This window comes from Mesocricetus auratus, unplaced genomic scaffold, assembly GCF_017639785.1.
Source record: "Mesocricetus auratus isolate SY011 unplaced genomic scaffold, BCM_Maur_2.0 Super-Scaffold_100026, whole genome shotgun sequence".
Taxonomy (NCBI): Eukaryota; Metazoa; Chordata; class Mammalia; order Rodentia; family Cricetidae; genus Mesocricetus; species Mesocricetus auratus.
Window position 1 is genome coordinate 18674989 of NW_024429207.1, and position 26648 is coordinate 18701636.

A 26648-nucleotide genomic window follows, 5' to 3' on the forward strand; every position below is an offset into this window, starting at 1 on the left:
TGCCTCAGCCCAAATAAGGAGGCAAATTTCATTGAGCCTAAAAAGAAAGAGGGCAAGTTTGCTGCTGAGGACAGCGGATCAGGCAACTAACAAAGGAGATCTTAGGGTGGTCCATGTGGAGAACGGCTCCTCTTTGACTCCTGGAGAAGATGCGCATCTGATGTGCTCCATTGTGCCTGCCTTGCACCTGGGGATTTAGCCACCAGTAGAATGTATTTTCTTTCTCACAGCAGCACAAAGCTGTCAAAGGCACCACACATGACACATCCTGTAGAGCAGCTGATGACTTCTCAGTTATATGGCCTTGTAATCTGTTTAGTTTCATCATGGTCCACAGCAGTAGTGCCCATGATATTCTTAATCTTCATAGGGTTTGTTTTGAAGGGCTTTGCTTTCTTTAGCGTAATTCAAAGATCAGTCTATAGGCACTCATGCGGGTTAATTTTTTTTTTCTAGTCCTGGGGGTAAAATTAAGATCCTAGGCAAGTGCTCTCCCACTGAACTCCCTAGTACTGGATATTAGTTGTCCAAGGTCCACCAGCCCAGCGTCACAAGTGGGTGATGGCATGCCCAATACTAGAAGGCCTATATAATAAAGAAGCAGGAGGCGACAAGGGGCTCAAGCCAGAGCTTCAGATGCCCTGGAATGTTTAGGATGGTGGTAGTGGTGATGAAGCAGGGCAGGAGGGCATGCCATGGCACTGACAGGTCAGCTCCTGGCTCTGCAGTCCCCAAGACTACTATGGGTTATAGACAGTGAGTGTGTAGAAGCTGTTCTTGTTGCCGACCTATGCTTATGTGAGCCTTCCTCGCCAGACAGGCACTCCTGGGCTGAGGAGGGAAGTGTTCCCTCTACCCTTAGGCCATCTCTACCTAGAGGGTCTGGAGCCATGCATAAACATGGCCAGGGAAGATACATGGAGACTGGTCTCTGCAGAAGACTATAGACGGAACACTTTAAATGTTTTAAATATTCACTTATATGAGTACCTGGTTAAGCTGATCAGTATAAAATTATGTTGCTGTCACCTAATAGAGTCAGGGCAACAGAGGAAAATGTCTTACCTGACTTGGAAAAAATTAACATTAGCGGTTAAAGTTAAGCTTTGAGGAAAATCACTAAGTTAATAGGCCATGTGTATGCAGATGGATGGCCAAAGCAGTTGTTTCTTGGTTTGGAGAGAAAATTTGCCTGAAGTCATCCAAATGGTTGTTCTACTTTAAGTGTCTTCTACCTGTGAGTCAACAACGTGCCCTGGTAACCTAACACATGAAAGCCAGATGATCAGATGCTCTGTGACTGCATATACTGTCAGGTACCAGGCAGAACAGTCTCCCATGTCTTCCAGTGTGGCACTGCAGCTTACTCAGGACATGCAAGGACAACTTTCAGGAGCTTACACAGAGCAGACAACTAGCTGTCTGGTTCTGTTTTTTGTTTTTGTTTTTTTTTTTTTGAGACACCACTTACATGTTGTTCTAGACCCCCTTCCCCAGTTGTAAACAGAATCAGACCCTAGTCATCCAGCCCACTCTATTGCCCCTCCATGGCACTGTGTTCCCAGATGTCTTTGGGTTCTGTTTAAATGTCCTTGTTAACACATTCCAAGGTTTGAACTCCATTCCGCGCTAAACCTCTTCCTTGTTTACAGGGACTGAAATAGCTACATTTTGACCTTGTGCTCAGTCTGGGACATAGATGGCAGTGTGGATACATTCCTTTCCCATGTGAGAATTGTGTCTCCATGGGGTTCTGGAGAGCTCAGGGAACTATAGGTTCTGTTCTCCTTTCCCAACTTCAGAAGATCCTGTGTGGAAGTACAGGAAGGAAAACAGTGTTACAAAGTCCGAGTCAGAGGCTTATCCACCCCACCCCCAAAGGGTCAGCTTCCTACAGCAGGGTACCTCAGAGTAGCTGTGTAGACCCCAGGCGTCTAATACACATTCTGCCCTACCCTGCCTGCTAGTCCCTCTGGGGTAGAGGATCGTCTTGGGGAAGAAAGTAGCATCCAACATAATTCCTGCCTTGTTCTGTAGGGACTTCTCTCTACAAAGCTCTTCTGGATTGGGGGGCCTAGGAAAGGTGGATTTTTAAAGACAAGTTTGTAAATACTGAGGGGTATGAAGTGAGGGGGGAAATACAGCCTGAGACAGTCTTGAAGGATGTACTAAGAGACCTAGGGAGACATATGAGAGGCTGTTGAATCATTTTCTGCTACTCTGGGTTGGTGGGAAAGAGATGGTCCTGGGACAGTGCTGCCCGAGGCTACAATGCAGGCAGCAATGATGACAGCTTTGACTGGAACAGCACACAGAGGCTAGTGTAGACTCGTGTTCAGCAGTTGAGCCTAACCCCCACCCCACCCCCCCAACCCCCGCCAGCCACAGCGGCAGCCCCATTCCCTGAAGCCTGCCCCTCCTGAGGTTCACTGAAAGCAGCATCCCACTAAGTCCTTAGTCTTGGCCACTGTCTAGCTTGCTGCTTTCCCAAGATGACCTTCTGAACCAGGAGGATCCGTACAGACCTGTTCTCTCCCCAGAGCCCAGTGCTGTGCCTTGGGAGTCTCCACAGAAGGAAGGAAGTGCAGGACAGTCTGGGTCTGTGGTCTGTGCTCAGGGTCAGGAGGCGGCAGAACTTGTAAATGGTGGAAAGTCATGTCGCATTTCTGTGACATGTACTCTATGGAGAGCAAGGCAGGAGTGTCTTAAGACTAGTGAGCTTCAGTGATGTCAGGAATTGAGTTAGGCTATGAGGCCAGAGGCTCACCAAGAATTTCTGTTGCTGTTACCTAAAACGTGACTCGATCTGTCCTCTTCTGCCCAAGCCAGCCAGGGAAATGCCACCCAGTGCAGTGTATACTTAGCTTGTGGGAACTCTGGGCGAAATCTGGGTTTAACAGAAAAGACAGGTACTTTTTGCAAGTGTTTTTGGCAACTAGCTTGAAACTGGGTCTAACAGTGTAGCCATGACTAGCCATGAACTCGCATGTAAACCAGGCTGGCCTGAACAATAGATCCCTATGCCATTGGGATTAAAAGCATGCACCACCATGCCTGCCTAAAGATGGACACGTTTAGATTCTCCTCACTGGAGCATCCTAGGGTATGTGGTCCCCAGTGGCAATAAGTGTGAGACAAGGCAGAGGAGGCAGAAAGTGAGAAGTTCCTAAAGGAGGTTGAGTTCTTTGTTTATCCCTGCCAGATAAACACTTCTGAATCAGAAATGCTGCTGCCAGGAAGTGGTCACTGCAAGGCTAAGGCGTTCCTACCGCTCTCTACAGGAAGCAGCTGTTGATGTGTTAGGATTGCAGCAACCAGGAGAGACAGAAAAGCATTAGTCAGAGCACAGTACGCCTGCTGGTCAGTTCCTGCTCTGCAGAGCTGTGTGCAGCTTGCTTTCTCACTGGTGCCTTTCCAAGCTACACAGTCATTGTATTTGGACCTTAAAACCTGTAGGTCATTATTGTTGCATAAGCCTGTCTCTGTACAGAATCCAAGTCTGCTGTTATGGATACCCTTTCTGTTTGACAGCAAGAGTCTAACCTGTCAGGCAGATGGCAAGAAAAGATGGGAACTGAGAATATAAAATGAATGACAATAAAAATAGGTTTACAAAGCCGGATGGTGGTGACGCACACCTTTAATTCCAGGACTTGGGAAGCAGAGGCAGGTGGATCTCTGTGAGTTCAAAGCCAGCCTGGTCTACAAAGCTACACAGAGAAACCCTGTCTTGAAAAGCCAAAAAAGAAAAACAAAACCAAAAAAACAAATCTAAGGTCAGCCTCAGATTCCACCACAAAGCAAAATACATGACTGTTCAAATTTCAGGGAAAGAAGGGAGGTTCCACTTTACATTATTGTAATGCGTTTGGAGAGAGTGGAGAGGACAACTTGTAGGAATCTTTGTCTACCAGAGAAGTCCCCAGGATTGACTAGGTCATGAGACTTGACAATATGCTTACCCACTGAGCCATCTGGCTGGGCCCCTTGCTTTGTTTTCTCCAGACAGAGTCTCTGTAGCCCAGGCTGGCCTGGAACCCTAGCTGATCCTTCTGCCTCAGCCTCTGGGGCTGATTATACCCAGCTTGAAGTCTTTAGTGCCCACGAGTCTGCTGTCTCAAAGAGGCTCAGGCATGATGCTGAAGGCACTATTGATGATTGTTGCTCTCCAATGTGTCTTCTTTCTGTTGCAGGTTTGAAAATGCCTTGCCCAGTTTTGATCCCTTCAAGACTTTGCCACAGCCTCTATCACACATCTGTTTTCCTCAAAGAAAAAAAAATACATATATAATAAAATGTGTTTTACTCTTTTACACTGTATAATTTTAAGAAATACGTGTTATTTGTGAATGCATGGTCTGACATTGCTGTACAGTTTGGAGACATCCTCAGAACAAAGACAACAGTAAAGCCAAGATGGTTAGTATTTTTCTAACAGACATTTTAAGAATGGCGGGATGAGTTCTTACACTAGGTTAGCTCACTTTTGCGCTTCATTTTTGAATGCTTTTAATGATGTTTATCATGTTTTTCTCCTAATAAGCTGCACGTTTGAGTCATGTCTTTGAATAGCATCGGAACTTCCACAATTGTGTTGTGAATGTGTGGACTCCATCTGCCTGGCCCAGAGTCAGGGCACATTAGTAACATGGTGTAGAACTGAGCTCTGCAAGACAATCAAAGCCCCCAGGAGCATGTGGCATCCTCTTGTATTCACAACTGGGCAAAGACTACTACTTAGGCCATGCCTCCTGAGCACAGTGTACCATCTGAAAACCATGGCAGCTCTGCTGCAAAAACACAAACTGTGCCAAGTGAGGTATTGCCTCACTTGTATTTATTACGTTCTTATCGTTTGTGATAGCACCCTCAGAGTGTGTGACCTAATATATCACTCACCTTCCACACACGGTTCTCACGTCCCCAGTGGAACCATGGTCCACCTCACTAAGTGAAGGACCTTGGTTTGGACCCCTGAGGCCAACATGGCCTCGGGAGAGACAGGCTACCCACCCAGCTTGCTTGGCTGCAACAGGCATCACATCTTAAGTGAATCTGCATGGTACAGGCCTATCTGAGCTGGTGTTCTAAAGCCTGGCGGCCGTCCATCATATTCTCCAGAATACTGTGTGCTCGAGTATCTTGAGCCTATCCACTACATTGCACTGGGTGGGACAGGTAACCATGGCCATTTGCAAGACTTCTTGTCTTCTGTTGTAGACCAACAGATTTCCAGGGGCTTCTGCTCCTCAGACAAGAGCCACGTGTAATACTCTATTGACCTCAGAATTTTCAGCTGCTGATATAGCTAGACATAATCACAATCTTTGTATCTTTGTTACTGATCTGCTTGTGTTGTGTTGGAAACGTCATGTTTTAATGATTATATCATTGGTTGGGGGTATTATTTTTCATTAGAATCAATAATGTCAAGTTTTTACAGGTTATTAAAAAAAGAAAAAGGAAAAGGAAACACTAAGGCCTGGAGTAAGGGCCTTTCATTAAAGCTCGAGCAAAGGGGCAGGCAACAGCTGGGGACTTAAGATGTCCATGTTGGTGTTTGGGACTGCTCATGCCCTCAGTGCCACCTTGCTTTAAAAAGACAGCCACTCCACCATCGACTATGCTTTTATAAACTGTGTAAAGGTACTTTTCTATTGTCGTTTTTAAAGAAAATAATAAAAGTTTATTCCAGCTATCACACAGTTGTCTGGCAACTTGACTCACATCAACCAATTATGCCCCACAATGCAAAGATTTCCATTTCCAGGCAGTAGCAGAACTAGGCAAGATTCAGAGAGTGAGAGTCAGAGGGTAACGCCAACACACCCATGAGTCAGTCACTGAGGGCTTCACATACCTGAGTACCATCTACCCTCACCTACAAAGTTTGAGCTCAAGATTCTGCCAGGCATAGTGGCATGTGCCTTAAATCCCAAGGGGCAGACCGACCTCTGAGATTCAAGCCAGCCTGGTCTACATAGTGAGTTCCAGACAGTCAGAGCTACCCAGAGAGACCCTGGGGAGGGGGATTCTGTGGGGGACAGTTGGTTCAGAAGTCAGGAGAGCTTCCTGCTCTTACAGAAGCCTGGGGTTAGGTTCCAGCACCTACATCTGGTCACTCACAGCAGTACCTGGAGGTCCATGGGATACAAACATCTTCAAGCAGCCTCACAAAGTGCACATACAACACAAACAAAATTAAACCATTTTCTAAAACAGTTCAGTCTAGAAAAATGAGGATGCTGACTCAGCCCAGATAACAGTATTGTATATATACGCTCCCACAATCCCCCTGCCCAGTTCTTATATGAACCCCAGGTTTACATTAAACTTGCTGTGTAGCCAAGGATGACCCTGTAGCCAACTTCTGATCCTCCTCTCCCCTCCCCAGTGCTGAGATCACAGGAGTGCTATCCAGGGTTCTACTGATCTGCTAGGCTAGTACTTTACCAGCTGACTGCATCCCAGCCCATCTCACCTCCTAACTGTTCAGGAGTCACCAGTGACCTTCAGTCTCAGGCCCTGATTTTCAGCTCAGGACTTAGTTTTCCAGAGAGTAGCCATCCAAACCAGGCCGTAGTCACTGCTTTCTGACTGTTTGGCATGCATGGGGAAAGACTAGCGTAGCTTCCACAGTTGCACTCCAGCTCTTGGAAGTATGTCTAAGATTGTTCTATGGAGCACACTGATAGTGTGTGGCTTTGCCTTCAGCCTGGCCGTGAGGTCCCAACCCTAAGGCACCAGAGACTACCTCACAGCTGGCACTAATGCCGCGTCACTACCCCAAGCTGTCTCCATCCGAAGCAGGCACTTCTGTATACATTTTCCACAAGAGGCCTCGGGATGCTCTGAGCGTAGCTATGTGCAAGGACAAGCCTGCATGCCTGTATGGTGTGTCTAATTTCCACTGAGCAAGCAGTTTACACCCACTTCATTAACTTTCTCTAGAGTATCTTCTGTCACCATTGAGCAGAAATGAGTGCAGGGCCTTTGGGAACCAGTAACTTGGGATTAGGAAAGGGTACATGAAATCTCAATTATATATTTTCAAAAAAATAGTAACTAAGCCAAATGGACTCTCCTTAGGAACACAAGATTAATTATAAAACTAGTATCTAGAATTAAATACCCCCCAACTAAATTTCAACTTAAGAGTATTGAGAATATTAAGATATGAAATGAGAACACCTCTAGTTAATCACTGGACCCAATGTTTGTGTATCTGCCCTTATTTCATGAGACTTTGCAACTAGTATGGCCCCATTCCACCAGGCATCGGAAGAACTAGCCAGACATGGTGCAGATCTATAATTGCAGCACCAAGAAGGCTAAAGCAAGAGGACTATAAGCATTACCTGTACTAAAGAACGAGGAAGCATAACCAACACTCAATTCTTTCTCAACCACAGAGTTAGCCAACTGTTCACTGAAAAAGCACTCTCCCCTGCATAATCCCATAATGGATATTCTCTTTAACTTTTAAACCAGTGTTATACGCTCTATGACAAAACAATTCATAACACTCTTGAAGGCTAGAGAACGTTAATGACATGGTGGTCCCCGAAATACCTGTACTCAAAATGCTTAAAACTTTTAATGACTGGTGCTAAACAAACCATATTCAGTTGGCAGTTTGATTAAGATGTTCAAATTAGAGCATGTTGTCAAGTTTCTATTTACCACCCCTGCAGAACACACATACAGGATTAATGTTGCCAATACCAACTACCCTGCTCTGGCTAGATTCAAAAGTCTGAGAAGAAGCCCCATGCAAGAACTTTTTCATAACCCAGCGATACCCATGAGTTGTCTCCTAGTGCGCCTGGGGAAATAAGCCACAGTAACTTTCTGCTTTACTGGGGGAGGAGGGAAGTCTTTTCACAAACTATGACAACTTGAGGCTTTTGCTCTCCACTGTTCATATACAGTCCTCTCTTAGAAAAGGGGTGTGAACGGGGCAGGGGAAGAGGGGGTATGTTCTACTTACACACTTGAAAAGCCCCCTTTCTCTGTTGATGTCAAATTAGAAGCTGGGTACAGCAGCACATCCTTGGGATCCCAGCAGTCATGGGGCTGAGGCAGGGAGTAGAAAATTCAAGGTCAATGAACTACAAAGCCAGGCCCTTGCCAATCCTTACCTGCTAGAAACTCGATCAAACCAGATGCTTAAATTTTACTCAAGTTGTCTTTTGAACAAAACAGGCCTAAATATAATTTGAAATAATGTTCAAATTAAAATGTTTACCTGTACAAAGGAGCATCTTTCTCCAAAAACTGCAACACATGATTTCAGTGTAAGGACTTGGCAAACATGTTCAGTGTCTTAAAAAAGCCAAGTGCAAAAGTACACCTGCTTTTTGACATTTCTAGAACTGGCCCTACCAAATTCAGGCTATAGTTTGCTTAGTTACTTTTTCTTTTAGTTTATTTTTTGAGACAGGGTTTCTCTGTGTAGTCCTAGCTATTCTGGAACTTACTCTGAAGACCAGGCAGGCCTTGAACTCAGATCCATGTGCCTCTGCCTCCCAAGTGCCTGGCCAGTTATCACTTTTAACATTCATATTTTTTTGTTTTGTTTCTAGGGATTTGAACCCAAAGCCATATGCATGCAGTGTTCTGGTGAGGTGAGAAGTGACTGGCCTTTCACCCATCTTGAAAGCATCAGGTCACATGGCTGTACTAGCCAACTTCCAAACCAGTGGGGCTGGGTCATACTGCAGCCCATACTTCCAGAAGGCCTTTGTCAATCTGCTAGAGAGACATTTCTCCCGTGCAAGTGTTAACCACGCCAGATCACACTCAGCTTCCAAGATCAGACATGGTTATGATGGTATGGTCACGGGCCAGCCACATGTATTTATTTCTGGGGGAAAAACTTTTATGAAGGAAAATGCTTTGGCTCTAGAACCAGAAGAGAGGCTGTGCCACAATGTCAGACCCTATACCAGTTTGTCTTTCCACAACACGCTCTCCCCAAATTCACAAGACGAGTCAGAGCCAGGTGTTCCAAATTAGTTCCCTTTCATGAACACCTACTGATCTCTCAGGAAAGACCCAGTGGGAAACAACTGTCCTACATGCAGCTCCAAAGACAGCAATGCCATGAAAAACAGGTCGTTGCTGGTCCCATGTACACAGCTAGTCTCAGCTAGTTAGCAACATTCGGCTAAAAAAGAAACCCAACCTTCCCCAAAACGAATCATTTCAAAGTAAAGCAACAACTAGGAAGAAAGGGGGACACTAAGTTTTATCTTCTATGTCTCAGAAAACTGCCATTACAAACATTGGAAAATTGAGAAATCCACAAGTCCTTGTCCCTCAAGTGAGACTGAGAACAGGCTTCCGCTCCAGTGATTTCGAATAAAGAGCTCACAAGAGAGATCCAGAGCTGTACACTTGCAGGCCCGCCACAAGTACTGGGACTGAAGTTCCTACATTGCCTTCACCGAGTGCTCACACCAGCAAGTATCGAGTGTTTCTCCATCCCCTGGGTCTGACCATCACCTGACCACATTTACAGGCTGTGACAGCAGTAGCCAGAGGTGCATTTTTAGACTTTGTCTAAGCGCAACTATTCTCTTAACTAGCCCTAAAAGCCTCTCGTGAGTGCAATGAATTATACATGAGGTGCACTGAAGGCTGCGGCTGTCTCAGCCTTTTAACTCTCCCAGACGTGCCCATTCCCACTTGCTTCTAAATGGCAGCAGATCCAGCAGCCACTGGCAGGGTGAGATCAAGACTTCACTTGGAATTTCTGGATGAGTGTCTTCAGTCACCCAGAAGAGCTGCTGCCAAAGTCCATTCTATTTTATTACAGCCACTGAACACAATTAGGCTCTCAAGTATCCCACGGGACTGTCTACTCCCGCACATCTCATCCAGGGATGCCACCCCAGTACCACAGCACAGAGAATACTCACACAGGCTACTGGCCAAGGGGAATGACCCTTGCAAGACGATACAAGTGAGTAAAACAAAATTATAGAATTTATAAGCTTAGCAACTAGCAAAATAGTTAAAATTTTCTAGATTTCAATTTCTTTGTTTCTGTGAACAGGTAAGAAATTAAAATCAATTATCAGGCCAGTCCCTAGGAAAGAAACAGGAGCAGGTTTAGCTAGAAGTCACCAGACACAAGCCTGGAAGTAAAGCAAGTATCTGAGCACCTACCTACCTATCCAGGAGGCCTTGAGAGCATGGATGAGTGAGTTTCCACATTTATGGGGAAGCTAATCCACGCCATAAAAATTATAGATCCTTACCAGCAAAATCCTAAGGGACAAAGCAAAACGGTGGGAGGCAGAGGGTGACATCTTCTTAGACCATACTTTTGGAGCTCAGAGGTAAGAGGTAAAGCATACCAAGGACACAAAATGGATATGAAGTATTATTCATCAGAAGCCAATGCTTTGGGTTACTGCTGTTGTGCCTGATTTGAGAATATTAAACTTGGTTTTTATATTCCAATAACACTGTTTCAAGGGAGCAGGGCAAGTCATAGGAAAGGGGAGGTAAGAAAATGTCAAGTGAAAACCCTAAAAACTCACACATACTTGATATGGTGACAGAGGGTCCCTCCACCAGCAATGGCCAGGACAGCTCCCTGACACCTGGGCTATGGTAAAGGGCATGTTCAGGTTGGCAAGTGTCTCCTCCCTCTTGTTACAGATGGCGGCAGATCATGAATCCAACTTACTACATACTTACTGAGCCTTTTCAAAGACAGCATTAACAGTTACATTTAGTGTAATTTTATTGCTTAGCTTATTAACCAGTCATACCCTGTGTTCCAAAGATGAAACCCACACACTTGCCAACAGTACTGACTCCAGTCTTTGTGACGTCCCAAATACTTGTTCCAGCAATCAGTGACTGCCACTGTTCCCTGCTATTTTTAAGAATTAAGAGAAACAAACTGAATTTCCTAACTTCTTAAAGATCCTCCTACAAATGATTTTATTATAAATATTTTCTCTTGGAATAAAGAAATATTGCATCCAGCACTATCTGCCAACCTGTTCTAAAGCAATAGAGAAAACAGGAATCAAGAACCATCTAGAAATCAAGATAAACAAAGACACCTGCATGCCAAGCTAAGTGTCTTTCTAGAAAAAACCAACCCCAGGAGTTAACAGGAACCGTTTCCCACTAGCCTGCTGGGTGACAAAGCTGGGTTTGGTAATGCTCTCCTGTTCTGTAAACTGAACTGCTCCTCTCTTCAGTCCTGAGGAGCAGGTGAGAAGGCAGAGTCTTCAGATCCCAAGCGTGAGGAAACCCTTAACGATGTCTGCAACCTTGTTTGAGGATTAAAATGCTGCCTATTTCCCAGGGGTAATGTCCGAGTAATCCTTCAGCACTCCAGCCAAGTGTTCATTGTGCGTCTTAAACCGTCGCTTCTTCTGTGAAGCAGGTTTTTTCCTTCTCTGAATAGAGGCCTGCAGGAAAAGGTAAGACAGTAAACACCAACCCGAGACCAGCAGCAAAGACCCAGGGTCTGAAGCCCTTTCCTTTCTCCTGTTTGGAGGGTCCTGACTCACACCCCTTGCACAGCACACACCCAGCCTCCAACTAGCCCTGGTGCCCCAATACCACAAGGCACAAACCTCCATTGGAGTGAACAGGCAGGACACAAAAGCATAACACAATTGTGCTAGGCACTGAGTCAATAAAATAAGAGACAGTGAATCCCTGTGTTGGCTCTACTAACAAGTCTAATAAAGTTCTTGCTTTAAAAAATGAGCTTAAGTAAATACGGCAAAATACTGAGAAATGACAAAACTAGAAAAAGCATAGGAACATGGAGCTTTGCAATATTCTCTATTCTGTATACCTGAAACATCACTTTTTAGAAAATAAACAATGATAAATTATTAAGGGTTTTGGTGTGTGTGTATTCTACCCCTCTCCAAGACAGGGTTTCTCTGTGTAGCCCTGGATATCCTGGAACTCAGTCAGTAGACCAGGCTGGCCTCATACTCAAAAAGATCCACCTGCCTCTGCCTCCCAAGTGTTGCGAATAAAGGCATGTGCCATCACTGCCCAGCAACAATAATTCTTTTTATTTTATCCAGTGATTCTTAGAGAACCACTTTTAAAAAAAAAAGGAAAACCAGAAAGCTACAAAGCATTCGAGGAAGTGGAGAGGGCAGAGCCCCAAGTCTAGAGTACTAGCAGTTTTTTCTGCCCTGGCTGTTCTTGAACTACAGGTTAGTGGTTGCCAGGCATAGAGGGTTTACCAGCCTTCACTTTACTATCCCCTGTGAGTACAAGTGAAGGACAAACGTGTATGGTTCCTAAAACAGGACAATTCAGTATCGTCAGGGTATGACAACGCCACCAAGGCATCCGTATGAAGGGGAAAGGGGAGGGACAATGGAGGTCTAAGAAAGAGCGCCAGATGAAGACATGAAGACGTGGCTTCTTTTGTGTACAGGGTGAGAGTGAGAAACTTAGTCCTGAGGGAGGGGCGTGGCTGGGGCTCAGGCTGCTGCTGGGACGTGCTGACGATGATGAGAAAGCTCTCCCAGGCCTGGACATCACCATGAATGGTTTACTGGCCTCAATACATGATATGCCCGGCTGTATCTGGCAAGTCAATGCATTAGGCTCAGAGAAAGCCTAGGAGAAGCAATCCCCTCCTCACTTGTCAGAGCAGGATGAGAAGCAGAGAAGGGACTAAACCGCTTTTCTAAAGATGACATACCACTTTCTTTGGTCCAGATTCTTGCATGGAAGAAATACCCTGTCGCTTGAGATACTCTTCAATTTTCTCCTCATCCATTGAATCCACAGTGACGCTCCTCCATAGTTTCTGGAATTCTAAACCAACAAGTTAGTAGTTATTTTACCATGGACTTTTATAAACCATTGTGTCTTGTGATCTAAGTCCACCTTGAATATTATCTCCTCTGGGCCTAAATTCGCACAACTGAGATTTCACTAAAAAACAAATACCTTTAATCATAGCACTCAGGAGGCAGAGCAGGCTGTCCTCTGTGAGTTCAAGGACAGGCAGGCCTAACACAGCAAATTCAATGCAGACAGGATACACAGTGAGACACTGTCTCAAAAAAGAAAGGGGGGGAAGAGAAGGCAAGACTATTCCAGTGCTGGACACAGCAACAGAAGGGGGTCTCTGATCTGAAAGGCAGCAGGACAGCCACCAGTGTGCTCTAGTCTTCAGAAACAGTAAGACAAGGGAGGTGTGGCTTAAGCTTCTCCCATCTTCCAGGGAAAGATAAGCAGTTAACATTTTTATTCCCAAAACCAGATCCTTCCTTGTGGGGCAAACTCTTCAAATACTGGTTCAAGGCCCTAAGCTTGGTCATTAACAGCCTTGTCAGTCTTTACACACACACACACACACACACACACACACACACACACACACACACACACACACACACACAGAGTAACAACCAAGTGTGTACTCTGAGAACTGAGAAAGGTTGGCTCCCAATACTGAAGGGGTTCACAAGGCTTCCTGTTTACCACAGCTCAGAGGCTGCAGGCTTGACTACTATCCCAACCACTACACCAACATGCCCCTTCCTTCCTTGCCAGTCCATTAACCCTCCTGTGGGTTGTCACACACTCCATCTGTAAGCTATATGACAGCTCAGTGGCTACACTATTCTTGCAGAGAACCCATGATTTGATCCCAGTACCCACACAGTGGCTCACAACCGAAATTCTAGGGGCTCTGATGTCCTCTTCTGGACTCCATGACCTTGCTCACATGCGGTACACAGACATACATGTAGGCAAATACCCATGCACACAAAAAAAAAAGATAATAATTTTTTTTCAAACTTTTATTCTAAAACAAACAAATGGTGACTAAGGCTGTACCCTTGTGAATACATGCATACTGACTAATGCATTATCTCAAGGGTCAGAGTTCATACAGCCAGATCAGCTACTATTTGGCATATTCCCACACCTTCAACACATGATACCCCACAGTACCCCAGAACTCTACCAGGAAGAAGGCCCTGAGTACACCTCTTTTCTTTGTAACTCACCCAATCTGTGACACTTAACAAAAGACTAGGATACAATCCTAAACTAAAAGGAACAGAGCTGGAGGCAACAAACATGACCACAAACCACATCACAGTTATAGTAATCAAAGCAGCACAGAGACACAGAAACAACCTACACAACCGAATATAGAGTATAGAAAGGATTACCTTAACATGAGTTAAAATAAATATCTCAGGTGGCTTTTCTTTTTTCTTTTCTTTCTCCCCCTCTGCCCCAAGACAGGGTTTCTGTGTGTGTACCCCTGGCTGTCCTAGAACTAGCTCTGTAGACCAAGCTAGAGTCAACTCAACATAGATTAAAGAAAGACAGACAGACAGACAAAAAGAAAAACAGACACAGACACACACACAGGTTTTTTTCTTTTCTTTTCTTTTTTTTTTTTTGGTTTTTCCAGACAGGGTTTCTCTGTATTGTTTTGGAGCCTGTCCTGGAACTCGCACTATAGATCAAGCTGGCTTCAAACTCACAGAGATCCACCTGCCTCTGCCTCCTGAGTGCTGGGATTAAAGGCGTGCGCCACCAACGCCAGGCTCACACATAGTTTTTAAGAGCTCTGTTGTAATTATTTATTCTTTTGTAATGATTCTTTCCCCCTCTCACTGTCTTCAATATTTTTTCTTCATCTTCAGTCTTCAGCAGTTCAAAGTACATTGGGTGTCGTTCTGTTCTTTGCTTCTTTGGAGAGAGATGGGTTATCCTGTGTTCTCATGACTTACATCCATCCTGGTTTGATGCAATTAATTCTGGAAAATCTTGACCATGCTCTTTAAGTATTTCTTCCATCCTTTCTCTCCTTCAGATTTAAATGATATATTAGGACCATCTGATACTGTTCTACAACTCAAGGATGCTGGGTTTAGGGTTTTTTTGTTTTGTTTAGTTTTGCACTTTCTTCTGTTTGTATCTCAGCTTTAGTTTTTCACTTGGTCACATCATGTTGACAGGCTACTGCAGCCACCATTCTTCAGCTCTGCCACTGACTTTTCATCTGAAGCCTTAGTTGAAATATTCTACTCCATCATACAGTTTGGTCTGGCCTTCTCTACTAGATAGCATTATCAGTTACTTAGAAGACCAGTTGTTTTTAATTCTCTATCTAGTAGTTCAAACATCTGTATCTTAAGAATTTGGTTCCAGCCAGGCAGTGACAGTGCACACCTTTAATCCCAGCACGTGGGAGGCAGAGGCTGGAGAACCTCTTAGTTGGAGGAGAGTTTGGTCTATATAGTGAGTTCCAGGACAGCCAGAGCTACACAGAAACTGTCTAGAAAAAAACAAACAACAACAACAACAAAAAAAAGAATTTTGCCCTAGTATCAACAGTGTATTGTTTCCCTTTCTCTCGTTATGCTTTATTTTTTCTTTTAAGCAGACACCCTCTGTGGCACAGCTGGAATCAGAAGTAAATCGTTTGTATGCCTGGAAATGGGAACGCCTTTCCTGCTGCCAAGCCTGCAGAGATTGAGTCAATCTAGTCAGGAAGTAAGCCTGGTCAGCAAGCTCTTCTGCTATCTCTATCCATAATGAACCACTAGCTTCCAATTCTCTAAGCCACTCATGGGTTCTCAACAGTATCTGGTTTTCCAGCAGTATCTGTCAGTGGCTACTAACCTCTAATCTTGGCTTTCCCCTTTATGCTGTCCCTCCTATAGTCTGCCTGTATATTCTTCAAACTTTTAAAGGACTTCACTGTTACACTAGTCTACTGTTGGTACTGGGATTTGGGAGACTGGGCTCAGGAGCAGACCCGCCTTCTCTCAGACAGGTAAGTAGTGGGCAGGCAGGCAAACAATCTTCACTGTTGGTCTGACTAGAGCTGGAATTATCTACAAGATGCACTTGTGGTTATATCTGTGAAGGCATATCTAAAGAATAGCTGTTCTGGTTTCTGTCACTGCGACAAACACTGACCAAAAACAAGCAGGAGGAAAATTTTATTTCTGCTTTCAGCTTACAGTCCAACACTGTGGGAAGCCAAAGCAGCAAGACTGCTTACTGGCTTGCTCCCTGCAACCTGTGTTCAAGGACCACTACCTAGGATCCAAGGATGATACCACTCACATCAGGCTAATCTCTCCTCCACCAATCACCAATCAAGAAAGTACCCCACACCCTGCAATTCCTCAGACTGAAGTGCCCCTTTCTCAGTGTGCCAAGCTGACAGTTACGATCAGCTTCAAGGTGAGACCCACCCTGAATGTATCTTCAAGGGTTGGGGTTTCCAGGCAGAGTAAAAAAACCAGCTGCCACAATGTGACGCGCTGTCTGGAAGTCCTGGTGCGATGCCTCCCTGACATGATAGCCTTTATCTGTCTGTCTGCCTGTCCTTGTCTTTCTTTCTATCTTAATTTATGAACCAAAATAAACCCTTCCTAAGTTGCTTTTAGCTACTGTGAGGTATTTAGTCACAGAAATGAGAAAAGTAAATGAGGAAAATTTTTAAAAATATAGGTAGAATGTAGGTAGATAACACAGACAAAGATAGACTATGTACTACAAAGTTCACCATGGATATTTTACAAGATGTTGAGATCTGTTTACGTATGTCTTTTTGACCCAATAAAATTCCTCTTCAAGACAATGGGCATATGTAAGCAGGGCATGAGCACACACCTTTAATCCCAGCACTCAAGAGACAGAAGCAGTGGATCTCTGTGAGTCCCAGGACAGCTAGGGCTATGTAAAAGGACCTGCCTCAAACAAAACAAAATGGGTATATGTATGCATGACACCAAGCATCACTTATAACAGCACATGGCAAAATAAATAAAACTTTCTGCAGGGGTACATAAAATTTGTGCTAAAGTACATGCATGTATGAAACAAATGTTACCAAGTATTAAAAATAGTGCTGTGGTCTAAGATGTCATTTTTTGTGGAGGGAGGGAAAAAAGGCCTGCCCAACATGCTCAAAGCCCTAGGTTCCATTCACAGCACTGTAAAAATAAAACTAAATAGCCATTTAGAAGAGCAGCAGAAGCCGGGCGTTAGTGGCGCACGCCTTTAATCCCAGCACTCGGGAGGCAGAGGCAGGCGGATCTCTGTGAGTTCGAGGCCAACCTGGTCTACAGAGCGAGTTCCAGGACAACCTCCAAAGCCACAGAGAAACCCTGTCTCAAAAAAAAAAAAAAAAAAAGAAGAGCAGCAGAATTCAAAAGTAAGGTCTCAAAACTGGTAACTACTAGAAGGAATCTTGAACTCTAAGGATAAAGATGAATCAGTTTGAACTTCCAATTAAAAAAGTTACCAGCTGATAGCTGGAATGTAATTGGCCCTCAATCTCATAGGAGTGTCACTACTAGGAGGTGTGGCTTCATTGGAGTGAGAATGGCCTTGCTGGAGAAAGTGTGCCACTGTGGGGGTGGACTTTGAAGTTTCCTATGCTGAGGATACCACCCAGTGTCTCAGTCAACTTCCTGCTGCCTCCTGGTCAAGATGTAGTCAGCACCATGTCTGCCTGCATGCCACCATGCTCCCTACCATGATGATAATGGACTGAACCTCTGAAATCAGAGTTGCAGTGGTAGTCATGGTGTCTCTTCACAGCAACAAAAACCCTAACAGATAAAAACTAATAAAGTAAAAACCTCAATAAAGAGGTCAGCACTGGAGCCGGGCATTGGTGGCGCATGCCTTTAATCCCAGCACTCGGGAGGCAGAGGCAAGCAGATCTCTGTGAGTTCGAGGCCAGCCTGGTCTACAGAGTGAGTTCCAGGACAGCCTCCAAAACAATACAGAGAAACCCTGTCTCTAAAAAAAAAAAAAAGTCAGCACTGGAGAGTCAGATATTGGGATTCTCATTAGAAATACCAAAAGCCACTATGGAGCTGCAGCAGAGGGTTGCAACTGCAGCCCAGCAACTGAAATTGATCCTTCTTTCCTATCTGACTAATCAAACATAAAACTAAAAAACCTTGAGTCAAGGTGACAAGTAGCCAGACAGGCATGAAGATTTTAGACACTGTATTTTCAATACTACTACTAGCAGCTAGCAATTCCTATGTGCTACCTATGTGCCAGGTTCCCTTTTATTTAACTCATAGAGTCACAAGCTAAAGACACCATCATTTCCACGTACAGAAAGGAGATCTTGCCTAAGCTACAGATGACTCCTTGGACTGCTCTCCTTCATGCAGTCTTGACCACTGACATTCACAGTACATCTAAATGAGTAAGAGTCTGGTTTGAGGAGATACATGCCTTCATGAAATAAAACACATACCTTGGTCCAAATGCTGTTTACTTTTCTGATTAAGAAAATAACTATAGAACAAACTGTAGGCTATGTCCTTTTACTATAGACAAAATTAAGGGTGATCTTTAGCTTGCTTGAAACCTGCTCTTTCAAGAGCATTTCTGCTCTACATGGGAGACTGACACCTAGTGGGCTAAAACACACATCACCGTTGATGCAACTATATCAAAGACAGATACCAAAATGTGCCATGAATGAGGAGGGGGGTACGGGGCTAGGGTTTGAACTCAGAGCTTCATATATGCAAGGCCAACACTCTACTACTATACCGCATATCCAAAATCTATAGTTTTCAATTGGTTTTATATGGAAATACATATTTACATCATCAACTACTTACTTACAATCTAGGAGCGTGAATAAAATCTTTCATTTATCTCTGTCAGCCAAACAATAAGATTTTAGATCAACTAAGGACATATAAAATGGCAAACTAAACTAGATGCAATATTAAATAATGTAAGTGCAAGTAAAAGACATGCAAACAAAATGGTTAAATAAAGCTAAGCAATGATATTCTCCGAAAAAGCACTTAAGAGACAGGAAACACTAATAGTTTAGCAGAGGATTTTAAGAATATGTGGTCCCACGACTACTAAACAGAAAGAATATTCCTGAAATGGCTCCACAAACTGCTATCAACAAGTTCTAGTTTCTTGCCATCCGGTTATTCCAATTTCTTTTCAGTCACTCACTCACCTCACCTCAAACATCTTCCAGAGCAGGCATGCTGCCCTATGCTGCCATCTGTAGAGCAGGCATCACACTAAAAACTGTGACTGAGACTGTGTGACTATGTGGAAGATGCCAAGGCAAAAGTTGAATAAACTTAAGCTAGCTTATAATTATGATGGTCAAAGAGAAAGAGATACTGGAATAGAGAGATAAGAATATCATTAGAGGACTTGACAGAGAGCTCAGTGGTAGTGTTTGCCTAGCAAACTTCAGGCCCTGGTTTAACACACATGCATGCACACATGCACACCCTTCCTTTCCCTAACCCCATCCCCAGGGTTCAATACCCAGATACATACACATTCTTTCTCTCTCCCTCCCTCCCTCCCCTCCTGAGGATGAAGAGGAATAAAAGATTACCTTTGTATGTAAAAAATATTACAATAAAATCCATTTCTATATGTTAACCAAAATTAAGCCAGGCATGGTGCCCCATACCTTTTTTTTTTTTTTAAAGATTTATTATTTGTACAGCCTTTTGCCTGCATGTATCCGTGCACACCAGCAGAGGGTACCAGATCTCATTACAGATGGTTGTGAGCCACCATGTGGTTGCTGGGAATTGAACTCAGGACCTCTGGAAGAGCAGCCAGTACTCTTAACCTCTGAGCCATCTCTCCAGCCCGGTGCCCCATACCTTTAGTCACACTCGGGAAGCATAGGCAAGTGGATCTACATGAGTTCAAGGCAAGCCTGGTCAGCAAATTCCAGGACAGCCAGAGCTACACAGAGAAACACTGTCTCAAAAAAAAAAAAAAAAAAAAAAAAAAAACAAGAGAATAACAATTTTAAAAGGAGTGTCATTAGACAATGTATAAAACTGAGAAACTAGAAGCAACATCAGCATATTATAGAGCAATGGTTCTCAACCTTTTGGGAGTTGAATGATCCTTTCACAGGGGTCCCTAAGAACATAGAAACACAGATATTTACATTATAACTCATTACAATAGCAAAAGTTATGATGTAGCAACAAAAATAATTTCATGGTTGGGGGTGACCACATCATGAGAACCTGTATCAAAGGGCTGCAGCATTAGGAAGACTGAGAACCACTGCTAGAGAGAGCAATATGGAGTGGGTGGGGAGGGAACAAGGCCAGAATAATCCAGAATAAAACCAAAGAAGTAACCACCAAAAAGAAAAAGAAAGTGACTGGATCTGTATGTGGGAATCAAACCCAGGTCCTCTGGAAGAGCAGTCAGTGCTCTAACCACTGAGTCATCTCTGTCCTAGTTCATGGTTTCTTATGCCAGCACTCAGCAGGATGAGGCAGGAGAATATGGAGTTCAAAGCCAGGCTGAGCTACATGGTGAGAGATCCCATCTCAAGAAAATGAAACAAGGAGCCAGATCTACAAAAGGACAACCATGTCTGCTTTTTGTATTTGAACATATATTTATGTAAGTTATTAAGAATTATGTTTTGTTTTCCCAAAATGGATATCATTGTGCCTAAGAATAAGGGAATATGTTTTCTTTAAAACTACTTTTGTTTATAAGATAGCCTCACTATGAAGCCCTGAATGACTTAGACTAGCCATATAGAACAGGCTGGCCTTGAACTCACTGAGCCTCTGCCTCCCAAGTGCTGGAATTAAAAACATGTGCCACCATTCCCAGTTTTGAGTCAGCATAAGATGTGACATGATAGATGAGAGTCTTTGAGCTATGAGCTAAGAGATGGTAATGCTAAAGAACCCACAAACACAACATTAAATCACAACTCTAAGTATTGCAAGCCATATCACCTTAAAATCGTGATATCCTGAGCCAGGCGGTGGTAGCACACATCTTTAATTCCAGCTCTCAGGAGACAGAGGCAGGCAGATCTCTATGTGGTTTGAGGCCAGCCTGGTCTACAGATTGAGGTCCAAAACATCCACAGAGAAACCTTATCTCATAAAAACAAAAGCAAAAAACAGGGCTGGGGAGATGGCTCAGTGGTTCAGAGCACTGGCTGCTTGAACTCTTCAGACGTCCCGAGTTCGATTCCCAGCAACCACATGATGGCTCACAACTATCTGTAATGAGATCTGTTGCCCTTTTCTGACTTGCAGCATACATGTAGACAGAACACTGATACATAATAAATAAATAAATCTTTTTTTTTTTAAATTGTGATATATTTGCAATTTTACATACACAGAATGGCTCACCTTCATCCACAGAAAACTGACAGCTTTTATCATTGAAGAAAAGTATTTTCTTCTTATCAGGACGATTTACAAACAGTATCTGGTCCCCTAAAGCCTTAAAGAGAAAAAATAAACTAAAGTTAATCATTTAAAATGGATATTATATTTATGATACATGTCGCTCAAGTTTAAACTAAATTTCTGCTTTCAGCAATTCTATCTTTAAGGATACTTTCTGACTTCTTAGACATCTGTCAAAGAACATGAAGGTGTGTGTGTAATACAGCACTAACTATGCCTAACACACAATGGCAACAAGCAGCTTTTGCAAAAGACTCAAATTTAATTGGAAAACGCAACCTTCATGATCATAACTTTTACTGCAAACACTTTCAGGATATCAGAACAGACAGGTTATTAAGCAATGACTTTATTATGTTTTAATGAATCTAGTTTCTTGGGAAAGCATTATCTAACACTACTATTGTTACAAGAGAAACACTAATGTCTCTGAGAAAACTTCCTAGAAATCGTCTGATGAATCAAATAGTGATGCAACTACATAAACGCAAAACAAAATAAAAAAAAACCTGTCAATATCACACAAAGATGATTATTCTCTTTTCTGCTCTGTGGCACAGAGCAAAGTTGTTTTTTTTTTAATATTTGTTTGTTTATTTTATGTATATGAGAGCTTTATTTTCATCCATACCAGAAGAGGGCACCAGATCTTATTACAGATGGTTGTAAGTGAACTGACCTCAGGAACTTTGGAAGAGCAGCCAGTCAATGCTCTTAACCTCTGAGCCATCTCTCCAGTCCCAAAGTTATTTTTAAGTATTTTGGATTGTTTTCTGTGTTATGAGTGTTTTTCAGAATGCATACATGCACATCCTGTGTATGCCTAGTGCCCTCAGAGGTCAGAAGAGTGAATCCGATCCCTGGGACCTGGAGCTAGACTCTGCCATTAACTACCATGTGGGTGCTGGGAACAAACCCCAAGTCCTCTGCAAGTAGTCTTAACTGCTGAGCCATCACCTCTCCAGCTTCACAAAGTTCAGATTTTAACTGGATGGCTAAAACCCCATGTACACACATGATAAAGGCTTTAAAAATAACTCAATTTTGCTTTTTAAATGTTTAAAACCTCAAAGAGGGGACTGGAGATGACTCAGTGGGTAAGAGCCCTTGCTGTTCTTCCAAAGGATCCAAGTTTAGTTCCCAGCAGCAACACTCACAGTTCCTGTAGTAGGCTCAGCTCTGGAGAATCCACACCCTCTCCTCGAGCACTCACACATACATGGCAGATACACACAAACGCATACATAAAAACATAAGAAGCCGCACATGGTGGCACACACTTTTAGTACCAGCATTCAGGAGGTGGAGGCAGACAGATCTGAGTCCAGGACAACCAGGACTACATAGTGAAACCCTGCCTCAAGCAGAAAAAAAAAAGACAACATTACTAATGCAAATCACAGTAACAACATAGGAAGAAAATGAGAGAGAGACAGTACCTTGACTGCCTTCTGGGAATTAGGGAGTCCTTCTTCTATGTCCTCTAGCAGGATCCCTCCGAGCCCTCGCTGGTCGTGGTTATCCAGAAGTCTGAGCAAGGCCTTCTTATCTTTCAGGTTGTATTTTGGTTTGAAGGCGTATTTCCCATCTATGACTTCAATCTTGGGATTGTTGACTAAAGCCTGTGAGAACACCACAACTAGGTTATATTTACTAAAGGAAACCTCATGTGTATGCTCTTACATTCTAATATTGCCCAACACAGGGGGAAATTGAAGTATCTTTGGAACATACACTAGCAGAGCTAAAGTATAAACATCCAGGATCCCAGAAGAGGTGACCAGCATAGTGCTTGCTTCTTATTTAAGAAGAAAAAACTGTACTGTTGCGGGACATGTGAACACTGAGAAGATGGGATGCTGTGGTTGGTGTAAATAAAAAGCTGGACAGCCACCAGCTAGGCAGGGAGGGTATGTGGGATTTCAGGGAGAAAGAGGAAGAGGAGAAGGAATCTAGGTGTGCAGATTACACCAGAGAAGGGCACTGAGGGAATGGGATATAAGGATGAAAGGCAAAAGGCACAAGGTAAAGCAGACTGATAGGAGCGGGCCAACTTAAGTTGTAAGAGCTAGTGGGACAAGCCTACGCTGAAGTCAGCTTTCATGTGTCTTTGTGAGCTGGCAGTCCAAAGAAAACTCCAACCACATCGTACACTATTTACATACATTCTTTAGAGAGAAAATTCATTTTATCACAGTTTCTTTGAAGAACCTTTATTCTTTTAGAGGACAAACTGAGTAGGAATCAATAAAATAACCTTTTAATGACACAGTGAACATTGTATGCCCATCCCTCCTCTATCATATATTGGCATTCTAATGGGAGAACATCACGGCAATGTTTAAACATTTTTAAGTTAAAAATCATAGGTATAAGCTGGTCGTAGTGACTCATACCTATAGTCTCAGCATTTAGGAGGCTGAGGCTAGAGACTGCTGCCAAGTGTGAGGCCAGCCTATACAACAGAGAAACACTTAGGCCAGGAGCTGTTGGTTACGCCCACCATTAATGCCAGCAGTCTGGAGACAGAGACAGGTGGATCTGTGTGTTTGAAGCCAGCCTGATCTACACAGTTTAGTTCCAGGACAGCCAGGGCTACACAGTGATACTCTGTCTGAGGAAAAAAAAAAAAAAAAAGAAACCCAAAACGTAAAGAATAAAACAAAAAACCAATGATCTCAGGCAGGTTCTGCTTCAAGCAATGGCCAAATAACTGACAGAACACTATGACCTCCAATGTTTGGGCTTGCTCAAATTATTTTATATTACAAAAACAGAACCACACCTGCCATGATCTGATGAGTCTGTTTATTAACACACGACCCAGAAACATAGGCTGTGCTTCTGGCTAGTTTTATTTCAACTTGACACAAGCTAGAGTCTTCTGAAACAGGAGACAAACACAGGAAGATCTCTGAGACCCTGTCTCAAATAAATCAATGAAATTATTACATCTGGTAATTTGGGGGGTATTGTGTTGTTTGTTTGGTTGCTTTTGTTTGTTTTCTTAATTTTAACTGTAGCCCAGACCAGCTCTGAACTCACTCTGGAGTTAATGATGCCCTTGAACTTCCCATCTCCTGCCTTCCCTCTCATAGCTGGGATTACAGATGGCACCACTGCATCCTGGCTACATCTGCTCCTCAGACTGCTACCACTGGTCCTGAAAACTAGTACTCTTCAGCAACAATGTAAAGAACAAACACCCAAACAGATGAGATGTCTTTCACTTGCAAACTGGCCCGGTCGGCGACTGTTTCAGGCTCTCTTTGAATGGTACATATGTTTAGACATAACATATGCAATCAATTGCCTAAGAAACTAGAGATGACTCACTATGAAACTATACATCGGTAACAACATAATAAATGTTTTACTGTCCCTAATGTGGTAAGCTTTTAAATTTTCTAAAGCACATACAGAGCCAGGCAGTGGTGGTGCACACCTTTAATGCCAGCACTTAGGAGGCTGAGGTACGTGGATCACTGTGAACTTGAGGCTAGCCTGGACAGGTTCCAAAGCTACACAGAGAAACCCTGTTTTGAAAAACAAAGCTAAATAAATAAAACAAATACAATACACAATTTACAGGCATATAAAGTTATGAGTTTAATATTCAAAATACTATTCATACAAACAAAAGTGGTACACTGACTTCACAATTTTAATATAGCCTTAAAATGTTTAAAGAAATTTTATGGAAAATAGCTAAACAAAGTATAGAAATGTGTATGTTTAAATTAAACAAAGGCTCGACATCAAGTCTTTTAAGAAAAAGTAAAGTAAAAAATATTACCAGATTACATTATTTATTAAAAAAAAAAAACCACTCTGAGCCAGGCATGATTCATGAAGCTAAAACAGGAAGGCTGCCGTGAGTCTGAAGTCAGCTTGGACTATAAAATGAGACCCTGACTCCTGCCCCTTTCTCCCCAACTACACACACACACACACACACACACACACACACACACACACACACACACACACACACACAGAGGCTGGCGATGACTCAATGGTAGAGTGCTCTATCTGTAGTGGGATGTCCTAGCTGGGCCCTGAGTTCCGTCTCCAGCACCGCTCCCTCGCTCCCGAAAAAAGAACCAACTCTAGATAACTGTAGCAAACACCCCTTTTTGTAATTAACTATTTTTATACAACAACTTTAAGTCTATTCTTACCTCAGTCATTAGCCATTGTTTTTGCTTGAGTCCAATATCTAAGTGCTGTGTCTCATCCAAAATCTCTTCCAAAGTTAAAGGATGTGTATCTCCTCGTTGATGCCGTGTCTGTTGAGGGAAGATTTCAAATCTTAAGTGCATTAAGTCAAAGTCAGGAATGAACTAATCTTTTCAGGAACGTACAACATGTATTATCTGAAGTAGTAAGTATGACTACCAGGATCAAGAACATGAAATTAGGGTTGGAGAGATGGCTTAGAGGTTAAGAGCACTGGCTGCTCTTCCAGAGGTCCTGAGTTTAGTTCCCAGCAACCACTTGGTGGCTCACAACCATCTGTAATGAGATCTGGTGCCCTCTTCTGGCCCACAGGCATACATGCAGACAGAATACTGTATTCATAATAAATAAATCTTAAAAAAAAACACATGAAATCATACAAAACAAGACTGATAAAAATCAAAGATAAACTGATAAGGAAAACAAAAAAATCACAAACTAACCTTAAACCAGGAGTGGGGATACACACCTGTAACCCCAGCATGTGGGAGGCTGAGGCAGGACAATCACAGGTTCAAGACCAGCTACATGATGAGTTCAGAACTAATAGAGGCTACATAACATGATGAAGGTGTGCTGAAATGGATGAGGACAACAGCCGCGACAAATTTTTCTAGTTGTTGCAAGAGTCAATCAATTAAAAAACAAACAAACAAACAAACAAACTTGTAGGGAAACACGGATTAACAGAAAAAGAAAAGTCAAATGCCCTTAAACACGAAAAGACACTCAACTTCCACCAAGATGTTCCTCCCCTATGAGATCAGGAGAGTACGAATGTCTGAGCATCCGCTGGCTAAGGTACAAGCACACAGGCCTTCTCACTGACAGAATACAAAGTGCTGCAAACCCTTGAGGAAGAGAAAATACACTCTGAGCCTGACCACCAATAAGGACTGGTTAAACTGCAGCACAAAACAAGCTACACTCAGCAAGGAAGTTCTCTATGTGGCTCTTTCCCTTCGGGACAACACTCATACATACATATGGTCAAAAAGGTTGCCTCTAGTGTTCTCCACTGTGACAAAAAGGTCAGGTGAACATAAACAATGAAGTCACCAAAGCTGATCAGAGATAAGTTGATACCCAGAAGCTTGTCTATTCTGGAGGTGATGCAAACAAACAAGCAAACAAAAAACTTGCGGGCTTATT

The 26648-nt window shown here is 43.1% G+C and overlaps 2 protein-coding genes and 1 long non-coding RNA gene across 10 annotated transcripts in view; 1 reads left to right on the forward strand and 2 right to left on the reverse strand.

The window, feature by feature from the left end:
* The window catches only part of Rbpms (RNA binding protein, mRNA processing factor), a 143392-nt gene extending 137691 nt beyond the window's left edge, over positions 1-5701 (forward strand). For 3 of the 4 annotated variants that reach the window (XR_002382109.2, XR_001196247.3, XM_005066614.4), the window contains one exon: positions 4194-4320. Coding sequence is in view for 1 of the 4 variants with exons in the window: in XM_021225165.2 (XP_021080824.1) it covers positions 4194-4323 (130 nt within the window). In the remaining 3 variants the exon portion in view is untranslated. Of the gene's footprint in view, positions 1-4193 lie in introns of all 4 variants that reach the window. The other variant, XM_021225165.2, reaches the window with a different exon arrangement.
* On the reverse strand, positions 1460-4194 carry LOC121134136. The gene is made up of 2 exons (XR_005871168.1): positions 2526-4194; positions 1460-1808 (listed from the first exon to the last, which is right to left on the reverse strand). It is a non-coding gene; the product is annotated as an uncharacterized LOC121134136 (long non-coding RNA).
* Positions 5702-10738: 5037 nt separating the features above from the next.
* The window catches only part of Gtf2e2 (general transcription factor IIE subunit 2), a 48199-nt gene continuing 32289 nt past the window's right edge, over positions 10739-26648 (reverse strand). For 4 of the 5 annotated variants that reach the window (XM_040731858.1, XM_040731859.1, XM_013110775.3 and 1 more), the window contains exons 4-8: positions 25439-25546; positions 22697-22879; positions 21198-21291; positions 12707-12822; positions 10739-11438 (exon numbers count right to left, since the gene is read on the reverse strand). In XM_040731858.1, the coding sequence (XP_040587792.1) occupies positions 11322-11438; positions 12707-12822; positions 21198-21291; positions 22697-22879; positions 25439-25546 (618 nt within the window). In that variant the 3' untranslated portion in view covers positions 10739-11321. The remainder of the gene's footprint in view (positions 11439-12706; positions 12823-21197; positions 21292-22696; positions 22880-25438; positions 25547-26648) is intronic. The other variant, XM_040731857.1, reaches the window with a different exon arrangement.